This window comes from Leucopleurus acutus, assembly GCF_964270905.1.
Source record: "Leucopleurus acutus genome assembly, chromosome: 19".
In the NCBI taxonomy this organism is placed as follows: domain Eukaryota; kingdom Metazoa; phylum Chordata; class Mammalia; order Artiodactyla; family Delphinidae; genus Leucopleurus; species Leucopleurus acutus.
In genome coordinates this window covers 21,719,809-21,743,042 of record NC_139161.1, presented here as the reverse complement: position 1 = coordinate 21,743,042, position 23,234 = coordinate 21,719,809, and the positions used below count along the sequence as shown (strand labels likewise).

At 59.4% G+C, this 23,234-nt stretch overlaps 1 protein-coding gene across 2 annotated transcripts in view; it reads right to left on the bottom strand.

Annotated features, from left to right (window-relative positions):
* The window catches only part of SRCIN1 (SRC kinase signaling inhibitor 1), a gene marked incomplete at both ends in the record, with an annotated part of 63,100 nt that overhangs the window by 32,505 nt on the left and 7,361 nt on the right, over positions 1–23,234 (bottom strand). Inside the window, 3 exons of one of the 2 annotated variants that reach the window (XM_082860558.1) lie at positions 4,029–4,127; positions 7,212–7,516; positions 22,259–22,321. In XM_082860558.1, the coding sequence (XP_082716684.1) occupies positions 4,029–4,127; positions 7,212–7,516; positions 22,259–22,321 (467 nt within the window). The remainder of the gene's footprint in view (positions 1–4,028; positions 4,128–7,211; positions 7,517–22,258; positions 22,322–23,234) is intronic. The other variant, XM_082860559.1, reaches the window with a different exon arrangement.

The following is a 23,234-nucleotide window of genomic DNA, read 5'->3' as shown; positions in this document are numbered from 1 at the left end:
GGCCGGGGGAGAGGACTGGGTGGCATCAGTGCCACAGGACAGGCCAGCCAGGCCCCACTAGCGGGTAAAGGTGGAAGAGATGCTGTTTTTGTGCTTGGTGGACTTGGAGTGAGGCTGAGATCAGAGTCCTGGGGCTTCGGGCGCTGGCTGGTCGAGTACACAGAATCCCGCCCCTCCGTCACCTCCCCCTTCACGCTGGCCCCACCAGCAGTGAGGCACAGAGTCTCCTGGCAACTCAGTGTCCTTGGAGGGGAAAAACCGTAGTAGGGAGAGGTCCTTGGGGATGCCGTCTATCCCCCGTCTCTCTCTTTCCAGGGTGTTAAACCCATGGGACTGCCTTGGGTGCCTAAGAGCGGAGGGCTCCTCTGTTTGCTAAGGTAGGACTCTCCTCCTCCAATCTCCAGCACCCTTTACTCCTCACCCTCTTCCTGGTTGTCTGTTCCTCCCGTCCTGCTCCACACAGTGCCTGGTATAGAGTAGGCTCTCAACAAGTATTTGGCCATGAATGAGTGTCAAGAAAACAGGACCAGCCACAGGTGGAAGGGGGTGTCTCTGCATAGTCTGGTACCACTTTCCATCTCCTGGCACTCAGTACAGCTCAGCCTTCCATGTCTTTTCCCTCGGAATTTCCCAGCACCAGAAACCCCCGGAAGGAGGGCAGAGGGCAGGAAGGGCCCAAGAGAGGTCTGGCTCGCCAACCCAAGTGAAAACCTCCAGTATTAGGGCAAAGCTGTCTCCCTCCCCCATTCTCAGACAGGGGTGTCTCACCTTCCCAGAAGACAGTGAGACAGTGAAAAAAAGAAAGGGCTGAGTAGGAGAGGCCCTTCCAGGTCATCACTTGTAGGGAAGAGTCTTACAGGAGCTGGAGCAAAATGAGAGGTGTTCTAGGAGGATAAGATGGAAGCCAACCCATCCACTCTGTAGGGACCAGGCTTTCAGAAATGCGAGAAGGGGAGCTTCCTGGAGACCCGAGGAAGCAGCGCCAGGGGGTCCTCAAACTCCCTGCTGAGAAGAGGAAACAGCTTCTTCCCTCTGGGGGCTAAGGAGTTAACTCCCTCCCTCCTCCACCATAGGCGCCCTTGGTGGGGTTCTTCCCTCCCCCCTGCAGCTGGTCCTTTCTCCCCCACGCAGTGCGCTGGGAGGGCGGGGCCGTGTCCCATGGTAGCCTTAGCCCAGCCAGCTGAGGTCTCTCCCCTCCCCTGGGGAGACGTCCTCTGTAGGTTAGGTGAGTGCGTGACCCCTCCCTGACCTCGAGCCCCGAAGACGATGCATCCTTCGGAGAGGGAGGGCAACCTATGGGTCGCACCCTCGCTCTAGTCCCCTGGCTCTCCGTGCACCGGCGCACACACCCACCTTTCAACTCTTGTGAACACGCGTCCACGTAAACATTCGCCTCCCCCCTCCCTTGCCCCCGCCAGGCTGGGGCTCCTTAACAGCCCCCGAGGGCGCCAGCCTCCCACCGCGACGCACGTGCACTACTCCGGCCCTCTCCCCTGTGTGCCCGTCGACACGGTCACCTCCTACCCCTTCCCAATGCAGTGAGTGTATGTTGGGGAGGGGGGGTTGCGGCGGGGCAAGGGCGCACCCCGAAAAGGTCATGACTTTCTGAGGCTGGGGGAGGGGACGCCAGCCACATTTCGGGGTGGGGGCCGGTCCCCTGCGGAAGGCTGAGAACGAGATGGGGGAGGGGAGGGGGCGTTTCTCAGGGATCCGGAACCGCAACGGCCTGCGAGCCCCCCACCCCCAGACCGTTCTCGGAGTCGTGGGAAGGGCCCCCATCTCCGTGCCCCCGCCCCGCGGAACCCGAGGCGGCTACCCCGGCCCCCGCAGCCGCTCCCCCTTACCTGCGGCCACAGGTGTATACGCGGGGTTCTCAGCCCCAAGTCGCGCGTCGGGCGGGGGAGGGAGGGCAGCCCCCTACTCCCACCCGTCCGGGCTCTCCCCTCCCCCCGGCCGCCTCCGCAGCCCCAGCCGCCGGTGCCCTTTGCTGCAATGAGAGAGGCGCCGCCGCCGCCGCCGAGAGGGCCCGGGCCCCGGTCGCCCCGGTAACCGCGACTCCACCTGGCGCGGCACGGCGCGCCGCCGTGCACATCCTCTCTCTGGCCCCCTCCCTGGCGCGGCCCCGCCGGCGCAGCCCCGCCAAGGAACGGCGGTGGCTGGTGGCTGCGTCGCCGCGGTCACCCGATACGCCGGCCCGCCGCCCGGGACTCGGGTTGCAGCAGGAGGGAGGGAGGTTAGACAGCCTAGTGGAAGCGGGGGAAGGGCTGTGGCTTGGAGTCTGGCCTCCGGTCCCCTCTCAGGGTCTTCTTCAGGCCCCAACCCCCAACGGTCTGGCCTAGGGTGTGTGTGGGCGGTGGGGAAGGAGAGTGGCCTACCTCCCGACCGGCCACTCTCTGAGCTTACAGTCTCTCCCTACCGGAGTCTCGGCTGTGCACCGTTTCCGTTCTAGCTCTCCCGTGACTCAATTCCCAGCCAAGTCTGGGAGGCCTAGGATGCCTAAATTTCCTCCGTGGCCTCTGATCCTGCTCTGCTGTGTGACTCTGGCATTTGCTGAACGTCTCTGGTCCTGCACTTTACAAAAAGGAGCCTCGTACCCAGCCATGGGGAATGGGAAGTGTGATAAGCGCTAAGTATAAAGTGATGACAAGATCCTGGGCACAGCCACTTTTCTCTGTACTTCAAAGCCCTGGAGTGAAGGTCCCTTCAAGCTCTCGACTGTTTCCTCCATCAGAGTAGATTCCAGATGTGGACAGGCCTGGGACCCCATAACCTGGGACGTCAGAGCTCACCAAGTCCAGCCTCACTTCCCTCCATCACCCCAACTCGAGTTGCTCCAGCTGCTCTATCCAGGGAGCGCCCGCGTCCTCTGCCTCATCGCCATCCCTGTCCTAGCCCCACTTTGACCTCCACCGCACATGTGGCCACTCAAGAGGAGTCCATCCCACTTGCCATCTAGCCTTGGGCGCAGACACATCTCTGTTCCCTAAGTTCGGTCAGTACAGGGCCAAGAGCTGGGAAAGGAAGTGGGCTGGGTGCCCTGTGAGTGAGGCCAAGCATGCCAATCTCTTGCTAGACTTGAGTTACACACAGCTAAAAGTACCGTGCTCCGGAGCCTTGTTTTTTCCTAGGCTGTCACGTTTTTCCTTCTCCTAATTCTTCTTGAAAAAGTCAAGGCTTGCTGCCCCTCTCCAGGGGGAGCAGGGTACGCAAGGGAGAGAAGATGGCGCCCATGCGACCCACTGGATTCTCCGCCACTACACCTCCTCTGCCACCCTCAAGTCACGGCCCCCTCAGGGCTGCCCCTGACCTGCTGTAAGTCTGACTCCCTGGCCCCTCCTCCCCTCTGGGGCTTCAGATGACTGTTTTTCTCCCACAGCAATGTCCAGGCCTGAGCTGGGAGCCTGAGCCCTTAGGATCCTGTCCCAGGGTGCCCCTGTCCATCTTCTCATCAGGGAAACTGAGGCATATGAAGAATCAGGAAATCAGTTCAGAACAAATGGCTAGAGACCAAGGTCCTCTTCACATTTTGAAACTAAGCAGTGGACATAGCAAGAAGTGTGGGAGAGAGAGATCATGAACTTCCTGCTGGTGAGACATCAGGGGAAGGTTGGGTCTGCTCAGAGATGGAAGATAGGGTGGGGATAGAGGAACGAGGTGATCCACAGTGGGGGTGGGAATTGGGTACAGGGCACAAGAGATTCCTGAAAACCAGTGGGGTGAGGGGAGAGGTACCCCTGTTTAAGGAGAGAAGGATTTTTTTAAAAAAAGGTTTTTTAACCTGACTATTCCCCCTCAAAAAAATTCCCTCCCCAAAGCCAAACTTTGGCACAGGTTTGGGGAGGTAGCGATAGGAATTAGACTATCACAGGGAGAGTACGGGGCATAGGAGTCTCCTGAAAATGCGGGCTCCTACGTAAGAGAAAGGGATGCAAAATTAAAATCCTGGATATCCCCCCTCCAAAAACTATCCTCCCCAAAGCCCAAGTCTGCCATGGGTTTGGGGGGTGGGGTGGAGGCGGGTGACTCACCTGGGCCGGCTGGCCAGCCCCGGAGGGGGCGGAGTCGCCATGGAGGTGGGAGCAGAGGGAGCTGAGGAGGCACACGGGGTCCACGGTCCAGCCGCCGACCTGTGTGTGCGAAGCGGGGGACACCCCATTAGGGGGAGCGGGCAGGAGCCGCTGGGGACTGTGACGGGGTGGGGAGGGCATTCCTGGGGCAAGTCTGGCACAGAGCTCACCCCGCAGGGGGACCCTGCAGCACTGGCTAGTCCCTTACGAGGCTGGGTCTCTATGCGGGGGCCCTGGGCCTGTTGCCGGGTCTTTCTCTCCAGTCAGGCTGGGGGCTCTTTGAGCCCAGGGCAAGGCCTTCCCCAGCGGATACTGCTGAAGTCCTTGTCTTCAATTCTTGACCGCCTCTCTGGACACTCTGCAAGGGGGCTGCCCCTCTCCTGTCCCTTCTTCCAGCTCTTCACTGCCCCCTCGTTGAAGCTGTCGGGAACCATTCCGCAGGGGGCCTCAGCCCAGTGTGCCTCTGTCCTGACAGCACCGCTTTCCTCCCCGCCATCTCGCGGAGGTGACTTTCTTCTCCCACACCACACCTAAGGCTTGAAACCCATCCCCTCCTGATTCCTCCGGGACCTCAGCATCCTCAAAGTCATCTGTCTCTCATTAGGTCACCCCACTAATGTACTGAGCCAGGCTTAGGCACCGAGCGTTCGACGTAAGTGAAACAGCCGTGGATCCTACACGCTGACTCCCCAAGGCAGGGAATGAATAAGTGAATGAATAAAGGAATGAATGTGCGAGTGAGTGGCCGTGCTTTGACTCACTGACTGAGCACCTACTCTGTGCCAGTGAATGTGCCAGACACACAGGAGGCCCTCAAACATGCCCACGTGCCCTCTTACAGGCCTGCTGCCCCTTGAGGCCGCCACGCCAGCTGTCTTCATATTTTTCTGGCCAAACTTCCCCAGACAGATCTGCAGCCCAGGGGTCCTGTTCCCTCACCACCTCCAACCTCCTCGACCCCTGACACTGGCTGTTACCTCACCACAGCACGAGAAAGGAGCTCTTGATACCCTCCAGACCCACAGATCCTGGCCGGTCCCAAGGGCTGTTTCTCTCTCCCATCCCTCCAGACTTCAGAAGTGCAGGGGGCCCTCCTGCTGGGCCTTTGTCCTCTTCCTCAGGGATGCGGGACATTTCTGGTTCCCCCTCCCCATCTGTCATGGGCCCTCTCCCTTCTGAGACTCCATTCTGCCTTGGTGACCAGGCTTACCCTGGGTCCCACTTCCATTTCTGCCCACATCGTGCTCAACCTCCCTTCTGAAGCTGTGGTCCCTTCAGAGTCTTGAGTTGTATATTCAGTGCTTAACAGACTTCTGCGGGAAACCCCTACCCCCTCCTCAAACTCGTCTCCCCTATTCCTGTCGCCCCCTCCCCCAAACGTTTCCCTCCCATCCCTCTTATTCCCCCCAAGGCACCAACATGTCCCTGTCACCCAGGTTTTTCTGTCTTTGCCTCCTGGATCCAGGCAGCAAACAAGCCTTGTTCATCTTCCCTCCAAGCCCACTCCCACCCCATCCCTTTCCCTTCATCCTCCCTGACACACTCTCTTCCTCCTCTCCTTTCCCTGCCTCCAGCCACTCCCTCTTGTCCCCTCCTATTCACCATCCAAAAACAGCCACGGCCCCCCTAGTCACCACCATCTGGCCCCCACACCTCTCACTGCCTCCCACCCCGAGCCCTCTGCATCAGCCATTTGGACCTCTATGCCAGTCCTCAAACCAGCACAGACCTATGCTCACCTCCCATCTCCCTACCTCCTAAAACAGCGTTCTCCTCCTCTATGACTATTCAGACCCTTTTCATCCTTCTAAGCCTAGTTTAGGTACCTCCTCCTCTAGGAAGCCTTCCCTGACCAGGCCGGTCCACCTGATCTCCTCTACTCCAAACCCTCTTCCAACTGACTGTGCCCCTTATACTTAAGTTTAACCATCCTTTCACCCCATCTAGATCACAAAGGTCCCTGTCCCCTCCCCCTAAGCCAGAGCACACAGAAGGAATCCACTGAGAGGGACCCCTGAAGGGGAGGGCCAGATCTCCTTCTGCAACTCTCCCTTATTTTAGTTGGAACTCTGCTCCCGGGAGGACTCCGGAGCTGAGAAAAGGTAAAGGCTGGACAGAACTGGAGGTGACATCAGGGGCAGATAAGGTACCAGAAATGCACCAATGTGTCCTTGTTCCCTACAGTGAGGATGGGGATGGGCACACTCTCCCCCCTCCCCAGCCACACCCAGCAGTACTTGGAAAGGGGGACAGAGCCAGACAGGTGCGAGAGCAGGGACGGATGCCCCAAGGCTTGATTGAAAGGATGCTGACGGGATTAACCACCCTCCCCTCAGCCCTTTCTCCCAGAGTGGACAATGCCTGGGTCTCAACGGCCAACGTGCTGCAGCTGTCAAGGCTCCTACCAAGGTGGGACTGGAAGTAGAAGGCCAATCCCAAGAAAGAATTTTCCTACGAACAAGAAGGGCATACGTGGATGCAGAGATCCAGGAACCCAAGGACCTGGGAGAGCTTTACAAAGGAAGCTTCGCACCCCACAAAGAAGGAGACAGGTCCTGGACCAGAGGCAGGAGCCCTGACTCCCGTCTACACCCTACTGATGACAGGAGAGAAACCAAGGCACAGAGAGAGGAGTCCTCTAGCTCAAAGTCACACAGCGAGTCTTGGGGGGAAGGAACGGGGTGGGGGAGGGGGGTGGAGGTAAAAGACCCCAGAAATTCTGGGCTCTGTTCTTGCAGGCCGGGGCCCAGGAGGCCCAGCCTTCCGAAGCTCCCAAGGCCTGACCTTCCCTTAGGGGCCACATCACAGAGGTGCCGACCCCAAGGTCTCAACTCCACCGCTGGACGGACCCTCAGACTCAGAACACTCAGTCCACGACGAGGCTGTCCCTCTCCCTCCCCACCGCGCTCTCGTCTCTCCAAGACAGCCGTCCTCTGCTCAGTCCAACAGCCTGATTAGAGGCTGGGCTCCCTCTGTCCAGTCCCATGCTCCAAATTCCAGGGCTGCAGGCAGAGGTCTGGGCGCTGAGCCCCCACCCCCTTCCTCCCCAGGCTCCGGAAAAGGCCAAGCACGGCAGCGGGGCATCCGCTTTCCCCCTCTTCCTCAGACGCCTCTCGGCATCAGGGCGAGCCCGGCCCCACTCACCTGCTCCCGCATCCTGTCTTGCTGACTCCGCAGGGCTAGGGCGTGCTGGGGGTACTTGCTCTTCAGGTGGTCCATGAAGGCATCGCGCTTGCGGTCAGCATCGGCCTTCTGGAGCCCGCTGAGCGCCTCCAGGCTCTGGGCCGCGATCACCGTGTGCCGCCGCTCCGACGTGTGCACCAGCCCCACGTTGGAGAAGCGCCGGCCCCCGCTGCCCCCGCCTCCGCCCCCGCCCCCCAGGGTCCGGTACTCCCGAGGGTACTCGGCATCGTCTGCAGAGAGCATGGGGGGGCTGCTCCGCTCTGGATCTGCAAGGGGGGAGAGGGGGGACGGCAGGGTCACCGTGTGCCTGGCCTGGGACTGCCCATCTCCCACCGGGACCACTGCGAGGAGGGGTTGGCCTAAGGGGGGGGCGGCACGAGGCACCTGGGGTGAGGCAGGGGCTGCCTGCCCCCCACTAGGAACAGAAGAGGCAGAAGGGGTGGCTCCAGGGAGGGTGGTGAGCAAGGGCAGTGTCCAGCTTCCTGCCCTCTGCCGGTGGTTTGAAGGATAATGACTGTGGCTGAGGTGCTGTCCTTTGAGGCCAAGGAGGGCTTGGAAGCAGGGGTCCTGGACACCCCTCTAGCCACACATCCCCTTCCTCCTTCCTTATGCTGGGCTGAACAGGGGAGGGAAGGGGAGTTTCCTTTTAGATGCTTCCTAAAAGCTGTGGGAAGGAGCCTGCACTGTCCTTCTCTCAAGAGCATCTTCTAAGGAGTGGGGCAGGGGCTAGCTTCCTCCCTCAGACTAGCATGTCCAGGACACACTTGTCTTTAGGCTGGGGGTTGGCTTGGAAACGGGTCAGGACTAGGAAACAGGGGGGAAATGAGGCCAAAGATCAGGGCCTGGGACATGGGAGCCCCTTTCCCTTCCCTCCCCAGAGACAGACAGACAGACAGACAGACAGACAGGAGAGGCTGGGCACAGAGAGGACAGTGACAGATGGGCTGGGGACAAGCTCAAAGAAAGCAGAGAGAACAGCTCAAGCTTTCTCGCCGGGACCCTCCCCTCCCCCCTCCCTTTCTTCAGGCTCCCTTCCCAAAACACACACAAGTTCAAGACCTGTAAGGGACGCACAGGGGACAAAGTACAGTACAGAAGCCAAAAAAGGAGAGGCCGGGGGTTGAGGTCTCCATGCAGAACCCTGAAGCCCATCCCCACATACCCATCAGCCTTGAGCCCTTGGCCTCCCCAGGCCCAGCTCTGCTGTCTCCTACCCTCCAGCCTCAACGCTGACCTTCCCAAAGCCCAGCAGGGACAGTGGTTCCACAGTGTCACCCACACCAGGGGTGGGAGGCATTGCTGGGGCTTACCTGAGTCATATTCCTGGTCGTAAAACAGATTTGCCCTCCCTCATCTCCAGAAGTCACCCCCCTTGAGAGACAAACTTGGTCCCCCCAGCATACCCCCAGCCTCACAATCCACTAGCCTCAAAGCGGCACCCCGAGGTGTAGCCTAGCTCTGGGGGGAATCAAGCACTGTAGCAGACACAGGCACCCCGATGCGGGGCTAACTCACAGGGCCGACGGTGCAAAAGAGGGGGGGCTGAGGATTCTGTGACCCAGCCACTTCCATCCAGCCCAGCCCCCGTCAGCCCCCTCCCTCCACACATCCAGTGTTCATCAGGCCCACTGCCAGGCCTCCGTCGCCTCCCATCCACCACAGGAGGAAAGAGGAGTTTCAGCCACGTTCTCGCCCAACACACTCGCACACTCCTCCCTGGGCTACGGCAGAGGCATGTAGATCTCGGGGACTGACCCCTCGATGACCCAGCACCGCCCACCAAAGCCAAGGGAATGGCTTCCGTGGACACAGAGCTCCAAAGCTTCCAAGGTCCTGACTGATTACCGTTACCACAGCCTTCAAACCTCCTGTGTGTGTGTGTGTGTGTATGGCGGGGGCGGGGGGGGGGCGTATTCCTGTGGCCCTATTTCAGAGAAGGCCAGTGACACACCCAAAGCCACAGTCGGTGGTAGAGGCCAGATTGGACCCCAACATTTATTAGGTTTGCCTCACCCCCTCCCACCACACCTTCCTGGCCAGACGACAATTGTTTATTGATGGAAAAATGGTACCACCTCCTTGTTTGCCTGCTGTCTCCTCACCCTGGCGCTGAGTCTGGGGTCCTTCCCTCCTCCCTCCCGCAGGCAACTGTCCCTCTCACCACAGTCACAACCCTCTGTCGTGCTCCCCGAAGTGAGGTCCAGATACCCAAGAGATGACTGGGGGAGGAATATCATTTCACAGCTTAATAGTTATACCTTTATTTTCAAGGATTAAAAAGAAAAAAACAAGAAGGCCCAACCACTGATTTCATGGGTACTGTTCCTTGGGATGGTAGTGAGATAAGGTTTCCTTTAAAGTAAATTTATTAAGTTCAAAGTGAGTTAACATATTGAGTTAAGACGGTGAGAAGGTTCCCTGGTAGGGAAGGAATTCCTGAAGCTGGCCCCCGACTGAGGCTGGGAACCCTGGGGCCATCTTGGTGGGGACCCAGTCCTTGCCCTTGAGGAGCTGGTGGTAACCCACGGTGGCCAGTGAATATGGCCAAAAGGGAGTGACCTGATCATCATCTAGAAGAAGAAGAGCTGGAATAGGGGTTGCTCTGGGCACAGGAGAAATAGCCCCAACTGGAGTCAGGGGGCTGCCTCCCATGACCCTTAAACTCTCTCTTCCACTCACCCTCACCACCTGCTGGAGGTCTGCAACCTCATGGGGCACAACTAAGCAGGAGGAGACCCTCGCTGGCCGAGAGCCCTGGACACTCCGTAGTCCTCCCTTTGCCTAGGCTGGGGCAGACTCTGCCCAAGGCCTGGCTGCTGGAAGCCCAGCTCTAGAGCCCAGCATGAGCCCTGCCTGAGCCAGAGGGCCCTCCCCAGTGCCAGCCAGCCAGGCTCGCCGTGCCTCCTAGGGCTCTGGACGCATATAGGTGCGCGGGGAAAGGTCTCCAATTCACATCTGCCCTCCTGCCCTTCCACCCTCCTGGACTCGCACCCTCCACGCCAGCACTTCCTCCCCTGGCTCCTGGGGCGGGTGCGGCGGAGCCTCAGCGCATCCGCAGTGGGGCAAGCAGTATGCCAGCCCGAGAGAAGCAGGCACTGTGGGGAGGTCTGGGGTCACCCAGGCTCTCCCAGGTCGATTAAAGGGGCGAGGCAGGTCTGGCAGGGAGGGGTCCCGGCTGCTAGAGCGGCAGCGGGAGGCGGAGGCTCCGGACAGTGGATCACTACAGCCCCATGAATCTCACAAAGGCGGGCAGCAGCGGTGGGGAGAGAGCTGCTGAGCAGGCCCGAACAGAGTGGAGCAAGGACTAACTCCTCCCTGCCTCCTCCAAGTCAGGGCTCACCCCTCAGGTGCCTGGGCACCGGCAGAGGCCGGGGTCATGGGTGAGGCAGGAGCTGGATTCTAGGGGGTGGCAGAGAGGCAGGAGGGGGTAGGAGAGACAACCTGCTACCTCTAAGGGGAGGTGGGGCTTTGATTTGAAAAGCTTTAGAATCTGTTTAAGAACCTTCAAGATCTTTGGCTTTGTTTAACAGAGAAACTAGGCTCAGGGAAAGAGGCGAGGTGCCTGCGTAACCCATGAGTCCTAGCTCCCTGCTCTGTGCAGATTTCCCTCCACTCTGGGGCCCCAGTGCACCGGGACAACTGGCCTGGGATTCTGGGTTGCGGGGGCCATCCTGTCGCCCTTGGGAGAAAGAGGCCCTTGGGGGCTCTGAGGGCTCAGGCATGGATTTATCTGAGCCAGCCCTGGGCGCTTGGAGTCAGAACATTGGGAGAAAATAAACACAGGCCAGAGACACCCTGGGTTTAGAGTCAGCTCCTTCCCTGAGGGGCCCCGGGTTAGCCATTCCTTTAGTTACCCATTCGATCAACAAGCCTCTCCCCCCCTGGAGCCTGACGGTACTAATCTGTAAAATGGGGACATCCACCTCTAAACCCCGCTTCCGGGCACTGGGTGAGAAGCCGGCAAGATAACGAGGAGAAAGCACCCTGCTTTGAATTAGAGACACGCCTGGCACGTGGGCTGTCGAGACAGCAGGACAGCCTTCCCGTTACTCCTGTTCCCGCTCCAGCCACCACTAAGATCTTGAGTGACCCTGACCCTCCCCAGACTGAGCAGCCCAGTGAGAAGCCCAGGAGATCGACTCCAATCTAGCAAGCAGTAGGCTCAGGGTAGCAGTGGTCCTGAGCAGATCGATGCTTGCTGTTCACCAGTAAGGGGCTGGTGGGGGGTGGGGGTCTTGTCTCTGTGGTGGAGAGGCAGAGGCAGGGGGCTCTGAGGGAAGGGGAAAAGTGGGGAGACCCTGGAGGGGAAAGCAGAGCGGGGGTACGCTGCTGGAAGGGCGCTGGGACTGAAGGTCCCTGAGGGATGGGGGCTTGGGGGATTCAGAGAGATAAGTTTGGCCTGGAGGGTTTGCCAACTCCCCAAGTATCCTCAGTGTGCAAGGCCAGCTATAATTTTCGAGTCAGAGATTCAAGCTGCAGGGAAGATGCCCGGGACTGATGAAATCCAGCTCAGAATGAGGGAAAAGGAAAGTGGGAAAAGGGGGCCTCGGGTCACCCTCAGCTCAACCTTTTTGGCCTGGGCAACCAGTAAGTGAACCCGCCAGAGGCTGGGATGACCAGGGAGCAGTGGGCGCCCCCCAGTGGCCGGCTGCGGATAAAGGCGCAGGTGCTTGGGAAAGAAAGCGACATTGTTATTTGTTCCACCAACTCCAAATTCCACGTTTATTTAGGAGCCCAATTTATTTTTATCCTCACTGCATTCTTTTACATGAGATCACTGTAACTCAAGATGAGAATTAAGATCCCAAGGATTCAGTGACACTCTCTCATAAGCCACCCAGACCCTCCCCACCTGGCGTCTTTACCCCAGATGTCACCAGCCCTCAGGCTGTCACTGGGCAACATCCACCCATGACATCATCTTCAGAGGAAGAGAGAGTGGAGAAGAGGAGAGGGGGAGGGAGAGGGAAGAAGAGAGAGGAAGGGGAGGAAGTAGAGGGGAGAACAGAGCTACGAGCTACAGAGAAGAGAGGGCTCTCACGGGGGTGCCTGCTGTGAGGACCCGGAGTTCAGGACCTGGCTCCCTTTCCCCAGAGACGGGGAGGCTGGACAAGGCTCCTCCCCTGGGGACCTGAGAGACCTCACAGGTGCGCCCCCAACCATTGCCTGGGCAGAGGTGGTGGCTGAGCACCAACTCAGGGAGTACAGAGGACCTTGGGGCTAGATCGCAGTGAGGTCCGCAGGCAGGGCAAGGGGAGGGAGGCATGGAGATTGCTGGAAAAGTGGAGGGCCTGGTTCATACCCAAAGTGCCTTGCCCACAGATACACACACACACACACTTGAACACATGCTGTGCAAGGCTCCCCCAGTCCCACCGTCTGCAGCCAAAGCAAGAGGAGCCCAGGTCACCCAGGGGGAGCCCCAAGGCGACTGCCACCATCGACTGTGCCTGACAAGTCCATCCTGCTGGGTGGCTGCTGCAGTCAGGAAGTGCACTGTGCTGGGAGGTCAGAGGCCAGAGGACAAAGGTCAAGCTTGGGATCACCCCTTCCCCCCCACCTCCCCCCGTGAAGTAGCTGGCCCCTCGGCCTTTGGGCACCCCTGGCTCTGGGGGCCCTCAGTCCGCTGTCTGTCCGTGGGTCCTTGGAGCAGAAGCCCGTCTGTGTCGGTTCCGTAAAGCCATCTTTTCCGCCCCATACCACAGCAACCGAAATCATTTTCCAGGCAATCGCCTTTCTGTAAACATTCCTGTGTAGTATCCCCCCAAACTGCTAATGCCCAGCACCCCGTTGAGTCTCCCTGTCACTCCAACCGGAGCCTCAGAGGTGGAGGTGGGCAGTGGGAGGCAGGGGCATTGGAGGGGAGGAGGTGGCCACACCGAGGATTAAGGGCAGGGCTTCAAGTCCAGCTCCTGGCACGAGCCTCCAAACCTGCCCCCGTGTTTCCCCATCCCCCCAGCCCCCCCCCACTGCCCTGAAGGTCAGGCCCCCTCAGGAGAGCCTGTCTGGTCCGCGAGGGATGACAGAGAAGAAGGGGGAGGGGATCCCATGGAAGGGAGGCCTGGGAGGAAAGGGAAATGACTTGTAATCATGGGGGTGACGGTTAGTCAAGAAAGGTGACTCCCTGGAACCTGGGAGCACAGGGGCAAGGCCAGTCATCACTGAGTCCCCGGGGAAGGCAGCTCCCTCTGTCCCTGAGGTGTGAGAGGGAGGACACACAAGTGGGGAGAGGCCAGGTAGAGCGCATCCCACGATGGACCACTACCCGGGCGGCGCAGTGGTAGGGGAGGGTGGGCAAGGCGAGAGGGCGCCAGAGGCAGGATAGTCCTTGGCTGGTGACACCGAGGCCCCCTCCCCACCCCCCAGCATGATCTACAGAGCCACGGTGGAGGACAGCCTGGGGTGGGTCGATTCTCCTGGCAGTACAGCAGGGAAACTGAGGCTCAGGGAGGCTGAGGGAGTTAACAAGTCACTGTGTGGACTCCCTTCCCCGGGCTGGGGGGGAAGAGGGGGAAGAGGACTGTGGCCTGTGACCCCCCGGACTCCTCTACCCCCACGTCCAGGGAGCCCTGCTACCCCCAGCCCCCAGGGAAGCTGGGCATCTAGACCCAGCTGGGGAGCGGGGCGGAGACGACAGAGCCCCGGAGGGAGCCGGGAGGCAGGGGAGGCGCAGGGCACTGCCAGCCTCAGCTTCACGCAGGCAGAGAAACACAACCAATTTGCGCAGATTTAAAACCCACCAAAGGCCACTTGGTAAAGGAGTCGGAATCAATTAAAGGACCTCGGCAGGGCTGGGGAGGGAGAGCTCACCTGCCTGGGTCTTGACTGCTCCCAGCAGAGCCTCTGGGGCTTTCCCCAGGGAGAGGGAATTTGAGAGAGAGAGAGGGTGTTGGGCTCCCGGGGGATAGGGCGGGCACTGCCCCAGCCAGATGCTTCCTCTGCCAGCTCTCGCTTCTCACCCGTCCACAGGCTGACTCTGTCCTGCACCTTCTGTCCACTTGCTCAGACTGGGAGCCCCGGCAGGGCAGGGCCTCTTCCCCGAATCTGGGCACATCACAGGGCAGGGCCCAGGTCTCCTCCCTCCGATTGGGAGCCTTTGTCTCCCCCCTTAGACTAGGGACACCCCAGAGCAGGGCCCCTGTTTCCCCTATCAGACTAGGGGTTCGCCTAGGACAGAACCTTGTCTCCCCCTCAGACTGGGCAGGACCTGTGCCTCCTCTTTGAGGGGCACTAGGGGCGGGCCCCTGTTTACGTCTTTGGATCAGAAGCTCCCTCTGGGCAAGGCTCTTGTCTCCTCCCTCAGACTGGGGCCTCGTTGATGGCAGAGATACCACTCCGCCCACACTGGGTGGTCTTGCCATCTCAGGAGTGGGATGGGGGCCCGGGGACAGTCAAAGATGCCAGGCTTGGTCTCAGTGCCATCTCTGCCAGCTGCCCTGGCTCTGCGTGGCCCTGGAGTCCTCGCTTCCTTCTACCTGCTGCCCTCTCCCCCCCCCGACTCCCCACGTCCACGGGGCACAGAGCACAGCAGCCCTCTACCCTGGCAAGGTGAGGCCTCCCTCCCTTCGGTTCTTCGCTCTTAGGCAAAGAGGAGTGATGTCTCAAGACTGTTCAGCTAAGCCTTGCCTGCGTCTGTTTTCCCTCCAGCCAAATGCCTTTAACGGGGAAGGAAACGGAGGCCCAGAGAGCGACCCGATTCATTCGGGAGCTAGAAGCAGAGCCAGAAATGGAACCCTGGTCCCGTGGCCCCCAGGGACAAGGACTTGTCCACACCTGTCTGCCACTTCCCAGAAAGCAATTACCAGGGGAGCCCCTCTCCAGGCCCCAGGCAGGCAGAGACTAACAAGCTCCTTAGGAGGAATCAGCAGAGAGGTGGAAGATGTTGCAGCACCCTCGGCCCCAGAGAGAGAAGAGCTGTGGGTCACAGTCCAGCTGTACCCCCAGGCGCCCGCCCCAGCCCAGTGGCTGCTTGCCACACAGAAACCAGGGTCCCCACGTGGGGTCCGGACCATACTCCTCAGACAAGACCCACCTCTCCTGCGAAAGGGCCAACAAGCCAGCCTCTTGCCCAGAATCTCAGATATAGGACCCTCCCTCTTCTCCCTGCAACCCTCCCCCAACTGCCGGCAAAGCTATGGCATTACCAAAACTCACCCAACTTGGAGGTGAGAAAGCTCTGTGCAGACCCAGCTCTGCCGCTGTCTAGTTGTGTAACCTTGAGCAGGTCAGCAGCGTCTCTGAGCTTTAGTCCTTTCATTTGTTTTTCTTTAAACTAATAACAGGCGTGTGGGTTGTACACTGCAGGAAGGCACCGGCCTAGGGAACGGGTGGGGGACAGCTCCTTCCTGATCTGCCCAATCGCCTGATTCCCTTTCACTCCACAGTCAGAGTTTTCTCAAACCCAGGACGGTAGGGTTTGGATTTTTAGCCACTAATGAAGATCTGGCTAATTGGCTTCCCCAGGAAGGGCAGGGGCGGGGATGCAGAGGGGAGCACAACACCCCCAGTCTGAAGCTGTCGCTGGAAAAGCTGGGAACAGCCCTGGCGTGTGCCCACACAGCCCTCACTAACAAGCTAACTTCCGCCTGGCGTCTCCACCGTCACGTGCCCAGGGAAGGTGTCCTGTCAGTCCCACATCTCCTTGGAGAGGCAGCAGAGAGGAACACAGGCTGGGAGGAAGGGAAGTACACGGTGGAAAGGGAGGGAGGCTGATGCCTGTCCTCCCAGCTCTGCCACTGCTCAGGGGCAGCTGTCAGTGAGCCTCCTCTCCTCGGGGGCACTCGAGCCTCAGGGTGCCAAGGCCAGGGCAGCAGGTGTGGGCAAAGGGACGTTCACCACGCCCCTATAGCTGCCTCAGGCTGAAAGCAAGCCCAGAGGGAGGCATCCTGTTCCCAGGGGGAGGGACCCCAATCTCTCGGAGGTGAGGGGTGGAAGCCCCACCCATCACCCCACCTCCCCACAGGGAAGTGTTGTCAGCACCCAGGATCCATTGAGGGCCTCACAAATGTTGGACAGGAGCCTCAGCCCTGCTGTCCCCCTCCACATCCTCCGCTGAGACACTGCCCTTCATGGGATCCGGCTCTCTCGAGGAGGCTCTTCCCAGGCCCACAACCCAGCACCCAGACAGCTCCCTCAGACACCAGGATGATCGGGGCCCTGGTGCCTCCAGACTCCAAGCACAGGTCACCGCGCTTCTGCTCCTCACACTTCTATCGTCACGCCTGTGCCCCCATGGTACATGCCCACACGCCCAGCACAGGCTCACGAACGTGTGCCCAGTCACGAAGGCCTCCCCTGCACCCACCACAGACATCAACATGGGCCCAGCTGCGACTGGGTCACTGCAGAGATGCCACCTTGGGTGCTACGTGGACAGACAGGGTGCTGTGCCCACGCACACACATCATATACATTTACAACCTCTCCACAGATTGCAGTGCACCTGGGGGCTCCCTCAAGTGCCAGCTCGAGGCATCTCCAGCTTGGCGTGAAAGACACTGGGGACCCCACGTGCCCATGCTGAGTCCAGCTACCCCTTCTCAGAGAGGCAACTTCTTGGCTCCTCTCCTGCTTTGTCAAGTTCAGAGTCCCCTTGCGAAAGCATTGACATTTTGTCTACAAATACAGGCCACTCCACTCTCACCAATGTTTACCCAACCAGGCAATGCCAAGGACTGAGATGCCCCTCCTGGACCTCGCACCCCCAGCCCTTGTCTCCCTCTACAGGTGCTCAGCCTCCCGCACCAGGACAAGGGGCCGGCAGGCCCTGGACCCCCTTCCGCCTGCTGCCGGAGGGTGAAGGACAGGGCTTCTGGGCTGCAAGTTTCAGCCCTCACCTCACAGGTCAATTACTCTACTGCCCTGCAAGCCAACCGGGTACAAACGGCCAAATCTGCGTCCCAGTATGTTCCCTCCTTAGGGATGCTAAGGTTAGCACCAGGAGAGACTCTGGAGGATGGAAGATGGGGGAACCCGGAGAAGGGAGGAGGAGACTCAGAGTTTCCTGCCTGACTGCTGCGTCCAGACTGACCTGGGAAGCCTGATCAGATTCCAGGGGCATCTTTCAGTTCTCCCTGTTGCCTAACCTGAACCGTCCCACCAGAGCAGGATCCAGGAAGGTGGAGCACGAGCTGGAAGGCAGGGGAGAAATAAACAGTCTCCCCTTCCCTCTGCAAAAGACTTGAAGCCTCCAACCTTCTCGTCTCAGTTAAATCCATCCATCCATCTGGAGTGATGAGGTTTAAACTCAGCGCCAGGCTTGCTGGATGCCGTGGGGAAAACGGACCAGCCATGAATGACCGCACTCTTGATATCCACCCCTCAACCAAGCACACTCTCATGACAGCCCACAAGGGGCTCTGATAGCCTCTATTCATTCAGTTCTCAGAGTCACCTCGTGACGTTGCTCTCCCCCCATTTTACAGGTGAGAAAGCAGAGGCTCAGGAAGGGGTGACTTGTCCATGGTCAGAATTGCCAAGTGGAGAAGCCTGGTCTCGACTGTGGGGTTCTCAGCCCGGATCCCCTTTCTCTCCTTTACACCCTGCTACCCCTGAGGAAGACACTGATTCTGCCACCAAGGCATCCCTGAGTCTTCGTCTGAGCCACTGGGCCAGAGCCCCTTACGTCCCCTCAGTCTGTCCAACTCCCTAAGAAGGGAACACTCGAACAGGCCCCTCCCCAGAGAAGCGCAGAGACCCTCAACCCCATCCTTTTTGGGGAGACCTCACACCGGAAGAGTGGGGACCCTTCCCCAGCGCGTGGCTGAGAGAGAAGGAGGGGCAGGGAGCAGAGCTGCCCCAGGGCCACAGAAGCCCAGGCTGGGAAGGGGGTCCTGCCTTTCCACAGCCCTCCACTCATACCTTAGTTTGGTACTGAGTCCTCCCAACCCCTGCCACAGGCTGTGCCGACACAGAACTGCAAGTCCTATTTCAGGAACGCCATCCAGCCAGGACTTGGATTCCTCCAGAAACAGACAGCTCATTACATCTAAGGTACCAGTTACCTTGTGGAACTCCTCCTTCCTTAAAAAGAGCCAGAGTCTGTGCCCATGGCCCTCAGAGGGGTCCAGGGGCAGGGCACGATTACTTCTCCCTTCAGGGCAGAATGAAGGCTCCTGAACCAGTATCTTCTCTCCTGAGCCCAACACCTCAAGTCCTTCCTTCTGTGGCCTGGCTTCAGCCCCGGGCCATGTGCACTGCCCTCTGTTGGGTCGGCCCCATGTTGTTACCACCGCTTTTAGCTGGTGGCCTTCAAAACTGCTCCAATGGTCCAGATAAGGTCTGAGCAGCCCAGATGACCCCTCTCTGCTTCTGCTCTCGCCAGCCCTCCTCCTGCCCCCAGCATGTGTGCCAGGGGAAACAAATGCCGGGGCATAATCAGCCCTGCTCTGGGACCAGAACGTACCTTCCTTATCTCCTGCTCTCAACTCTCAGGCCTCCCCTGACCTCGGGCCTCAAGGCCAACTTGTCTCCTCCTGCCTGGGATGGACGACTCTCCTGGCAAGGTTGGCTCAACCTGCCGGCACCTTCTAGGCACTTCCCTCTGCCCTCTGCTGCCTGGCCATGCTAATGTGATTCCAGGAGTCTGCTCTGGGTCTTAGCCCCTTCCTAGCAACTATGCCCTAGCCCCAGCCAGGCATATCCCAGCTACAAGCACCAAAGCGTTTGCCCAGGAGTCTGAGTGGGCAGCCTGCTCTGCCCATAATTCTCTACTTAGTGGCCTGAGGCCCTTGATACCCTGTCTGGAAGCCAGCCATCTCAGGGGTGTGTCCAGCCACTCTGAGGACTGGAAAACCACAGCCCACACGATAACATCTGATGCATGTTAACCACACAGTGCTTCCTCTTTGTTAACCTACTTCCTCCTCACCAAACTCTGCCCTACTGCCAGAGGGCCCCAGGACTGCAAGGAGAGGCTCCCTTACCCACAGCTGCTTCCCAGCACTCTGCCCCGTATCTGCATCCCATGCTCGCGTGGTGGCTAATTCTGGCATCTCATCAGACAGTAATTATGGGGGAATCAGCAGTGCTGTCATCTCGGCAGCTCGGCACCTGTCACCACGCCGCCATCCCCAGGCGGCTGGGATGGGACCGGAAGCTGATGGAGGAGGGGTGTGCTGGGGTGAGGGGCGTCTGCTCCCTCCCCGCCTCTGCAGCCCTCACTTCTTTCAACCCTATCTCCCCACAGGTGCACGACGCATGTCAACAAGGTGGCCACTAGCCACACCAGTGCTCCCTGTTAGCCAGGCCAGGTACTGAATGCATATGCCCTGTGTCACGCACAGGCATGCCCGTGACCACACAGAGCAAGAAGGACACAGCACGCCAAGGCTCAGATCAAAACATGCCCCTTCCCATAAGTGTGACTTTGAACAAGTCGTTTTACTTTTCTGGATGTCAGTTTCTCTAATGGCAAAATGGGAAAAATAGTGCTTACCTTGGGAAGAGGGGAAGAAATAAATATGTAAAGTATCTAGCACAGTGCCTGACATATGGATGATCACGTATTCACTCAACAAACAATGAGTACACACCTACTATGCACTGGGCAGTATGAGGATGCCAAGATAAATGAACTGCAGTTTAGCAAAGACCACGCTGGGGCCATACTGGGGCACAGGCATTTTGTTTAGCTGGTGGTGCTTTGTTTTGTGTCTTTGAATTTTAATGCCTTTAAGGAACACAGGCACTCTACTCAGCGCAGTCCTCACCATTCCCTATCGTCCTCATCCACTGCTTCACTCATTTCCAGCCCCTGAAAGCACTGAGTTTGCTGCCCCAAAAGCAAACATGAACTAGTAGGCTCAGTTATGTCCAGAACCGATGCCACGAGAGATTTGACAGAGCCTTGGGAGCTCAGGGGGCGAGCCCGGAGGTGGTCAGGGAGGGGCACTTCAGGGAGAAGCAGAAGTGGGAGGTGACGAAGGCAGGCTGTTCCTGGAAGAGGAGGCACAGAAGCAGAGGGTCACAGAGGGAAAGGGGAGGGCCACTGGGAGCTGATGGAGACAGAGGCATCTCAAGGGGTCCTTCCTAGTGCTGCATCTCCGGGCCCCAGGCTGCAGCGCCTCCCTCTCCTCCAGAACATTTCCTAGGTGGTTCTTGTTGGTGGAGCTACGATGTAAGACCACGTTCCCTTGCCTCACAAGCAGCATCTGCTGTCCCGACTAAGTCACTGGGTCACTTCCCTGACCCCATGGAGAGCAACACAGCCCCACTCTGGCTCTTTACAGATGTAAAAAGTAAGTCTGGGAAAGGACTGAGCTCCCCGCCTCTGGGAGTATTCCAGAAGAGGGTTAAGTGAAAGAGGAGGGCAGTCAGGCCCCCTCCCTGGTTCCCTGCCCCTGAGCCTCGGCCCCTCTGCCATTTGTGTGGGGAAGGGGGGGTGGCCTGTGTGACCAGGACGGGGGGTGAGGGGAAAGTCTGCAGTTTCCAGTCACTCCTGCCTTCTCCTGGCAGCAGCCACCGAGGGGGGCGGGGGAGGAGAGCGGCATCGTTGCTCTTTTAGGAAAATGGTAATTTTAATTAAGAGGCAGACAAACGAGCACTCTACAGATTGTCTCCGAGCAGTTATTAAAAGGCCATCAAGGCATCGGCAGCCACAGCGGCGAGGAGGGCTGCCTCCCCCATCCGCCCGCCCGGATTGGGGCCGAAGCATCCTCCAGAGAGCTGGAGAAGGGCTGGAGGATGTGGAGCCTGCGAACAGCCAAAGCAGGGACTCTGCAGCCCCTCTCCCAAGGGCGGCAGGGGCAGCACACAGACAGTACCCAGGGCACAGCCTGCCCAGCCCCAGGGAGGGGCTGGGGGAGGCCCAGACAGGGAGCCAGCAATTGGGCATCCCCTGCTGTGGGCCGGGCTCCGGTCCAGCTGCTGCTGCTTTTCCTGTATTCTTCTCAACAAGCCTGCCATCTTACGGGCAAGGACGCTGAGGCTCAGAGAGGGAGAGTGGCTTGTCCAAGGCCACACAGCTAGGACATGGCTTATGTGAGCCTTGGAACCCAGATCAGACTCTCAAGTCCAGTGCTCCAGGCTGCTGGTCCTGGGCGCGGAAGTGAGACGGGGGTTCCCAGAGGCCCTCTTGAAGTGGCCCCAGCTCTGGCCCTGCCCACAGGGCCCAGGGTCCCGGGGACTTGGGACCTCAGTCACTGCCTGCTTGGCAGGGACACACTATAGGAGAGGAGTGCCATTGGGTCAGGGGACACTCTGCAGGGACATGAAGTGCAGAGCAGCTGCCAGCAGGGGGAGCAGGGGCGGATGGGGCATCAGTGGACGGAGGGTCACAGCCCTTTCCAGACAGCCAGCCAGGCCACAGCCCCAGGCCCCCCAGCCAGTGAATTCAGCCAACCCCTTACCCTCTATCTGCTCACCACATAGCAATGAAAGAAACTTCGCTGTCTTGGTCATTGTTGGCCTCTGAGCCTAGACCAGTACTTGGCACAGAGAAGGTGTTCAATAAATCTGTATTGAATGCAAGAAGGAAGGAGTGGATGGAAGAATGAATGAACGATTCAATAAATGAAATGCGATCACAGGGTTACAAGTGCCTATAAACTAAACAAAGCTGTACTGAGGTCGATGTGGTCCCATCTTCTCCCATCGCCCCCCCTCTGGCCGACGCTAGAACATGGGCTGCCCCTGATAAGAAGGGCCCCTTGCTCCTGACCCCCTCTCCCCAGGCCATTTCTCCCCTCGACAGAGGGCTCCCGCCTCCTCCTCCCTCCCCAGCCCCACTACATGGAGCTTTGCAGCCAGCACACACATATACATGCACACGTGTTTGTTCGCGCACACTGACTCACATGCACACACGTGCACACACGGACACATTGTCGGCCAGGCAAGGTGCCCTCCCCAGAGTCAGGTCTCTGCTGCCCCCTCCCCTGGCAAAGGCCTGGGCCCCCCAGGGATAGCCCCCTCCCCCGTTTCTGGCCCCCGAAGCTGGGGAGAGGCACCAGCTAGGGAGCAGTGGGTGGCAGGATGGTGGGGAGAGGCCCCCCTCCTGGCTTACCAACCTGGAGACTTTAAACAGAGGGAACAGAGTCCTGGAGGCTTCCCTCCTGCTGCACGCTGGAGCCCTGGGTGAGGGACAGGAAAGGAGGAAAGTCGTGAATGAATGCCCAGAGCTGGAGGAGAGGAGCTGAAGAGAGGAAGGGGCTGGGGCAGGGCTCCCAAAGTGGGATGGGCCCGGCAGGGGCCTTGGGCCTTGGGGGAGGAGGGGACGGGGACAGAGCAAAGCAGAGCATTAGGAGGTGTCCCTTTGGGGGTCACTGAGGGCTGGGGGGCAGGCAGGACAGACACTGGGTGTCGGAGGAAGAGCAGGGGCTGAAGGGGCAGAGACACGGGTGGGAGACAGACAGGAGGACAGACAGCAGGACAACACAGAAAACAAGGGGGTCCCCAGAGTGGGGTCCCCAGGATAGACAGCCAGCAAGCCAGGCCTGCTTCTCCTCCCAGAAACGGGGGCAGGCTCTTTACTGGGGTCCACACAAGACCCCCATCTGCCTCCCCCAGCCAAGGTCGCCTCATTCTGGAAGGCTGGTGGGTTCAGAGTCAGAGGGGCCTGCCTTCATTGCTCTGCTGACCACCCCCTCCCAGCCCAAGAGACCCCCATCTGCTCCACTCACCCCCTAACCCTGAGGAAGGCCCCCCTTCTCTGCCCACAACAGAGGAAACAGGGGTACTTCACACGCGACACGCGCGCACACACTCCTGCTGTGATAGGGGCTTGCCGCAAGCCCTGTGCCCAGCTCCTGACCCCCACGCGCCCCCAATCCTCAAACTGCCAGGGCAGGGCCCCCCTCAGGTGTCCGTCATGCTGCCTCGCTCTCACTCTGCAGGAAGTCCTTCTAACTGTACTCTACCTCCCTCGTGCCCCAACGCCTGTCTGCTGCCTTTCATCCTGGGGCGCGGCGTTAGGACCCTTCCTGCACGGAGACACTGTGGGCCGGGCACCCTCTCGGGCCCAGCCCTCACTGGCTGTCTCGGACC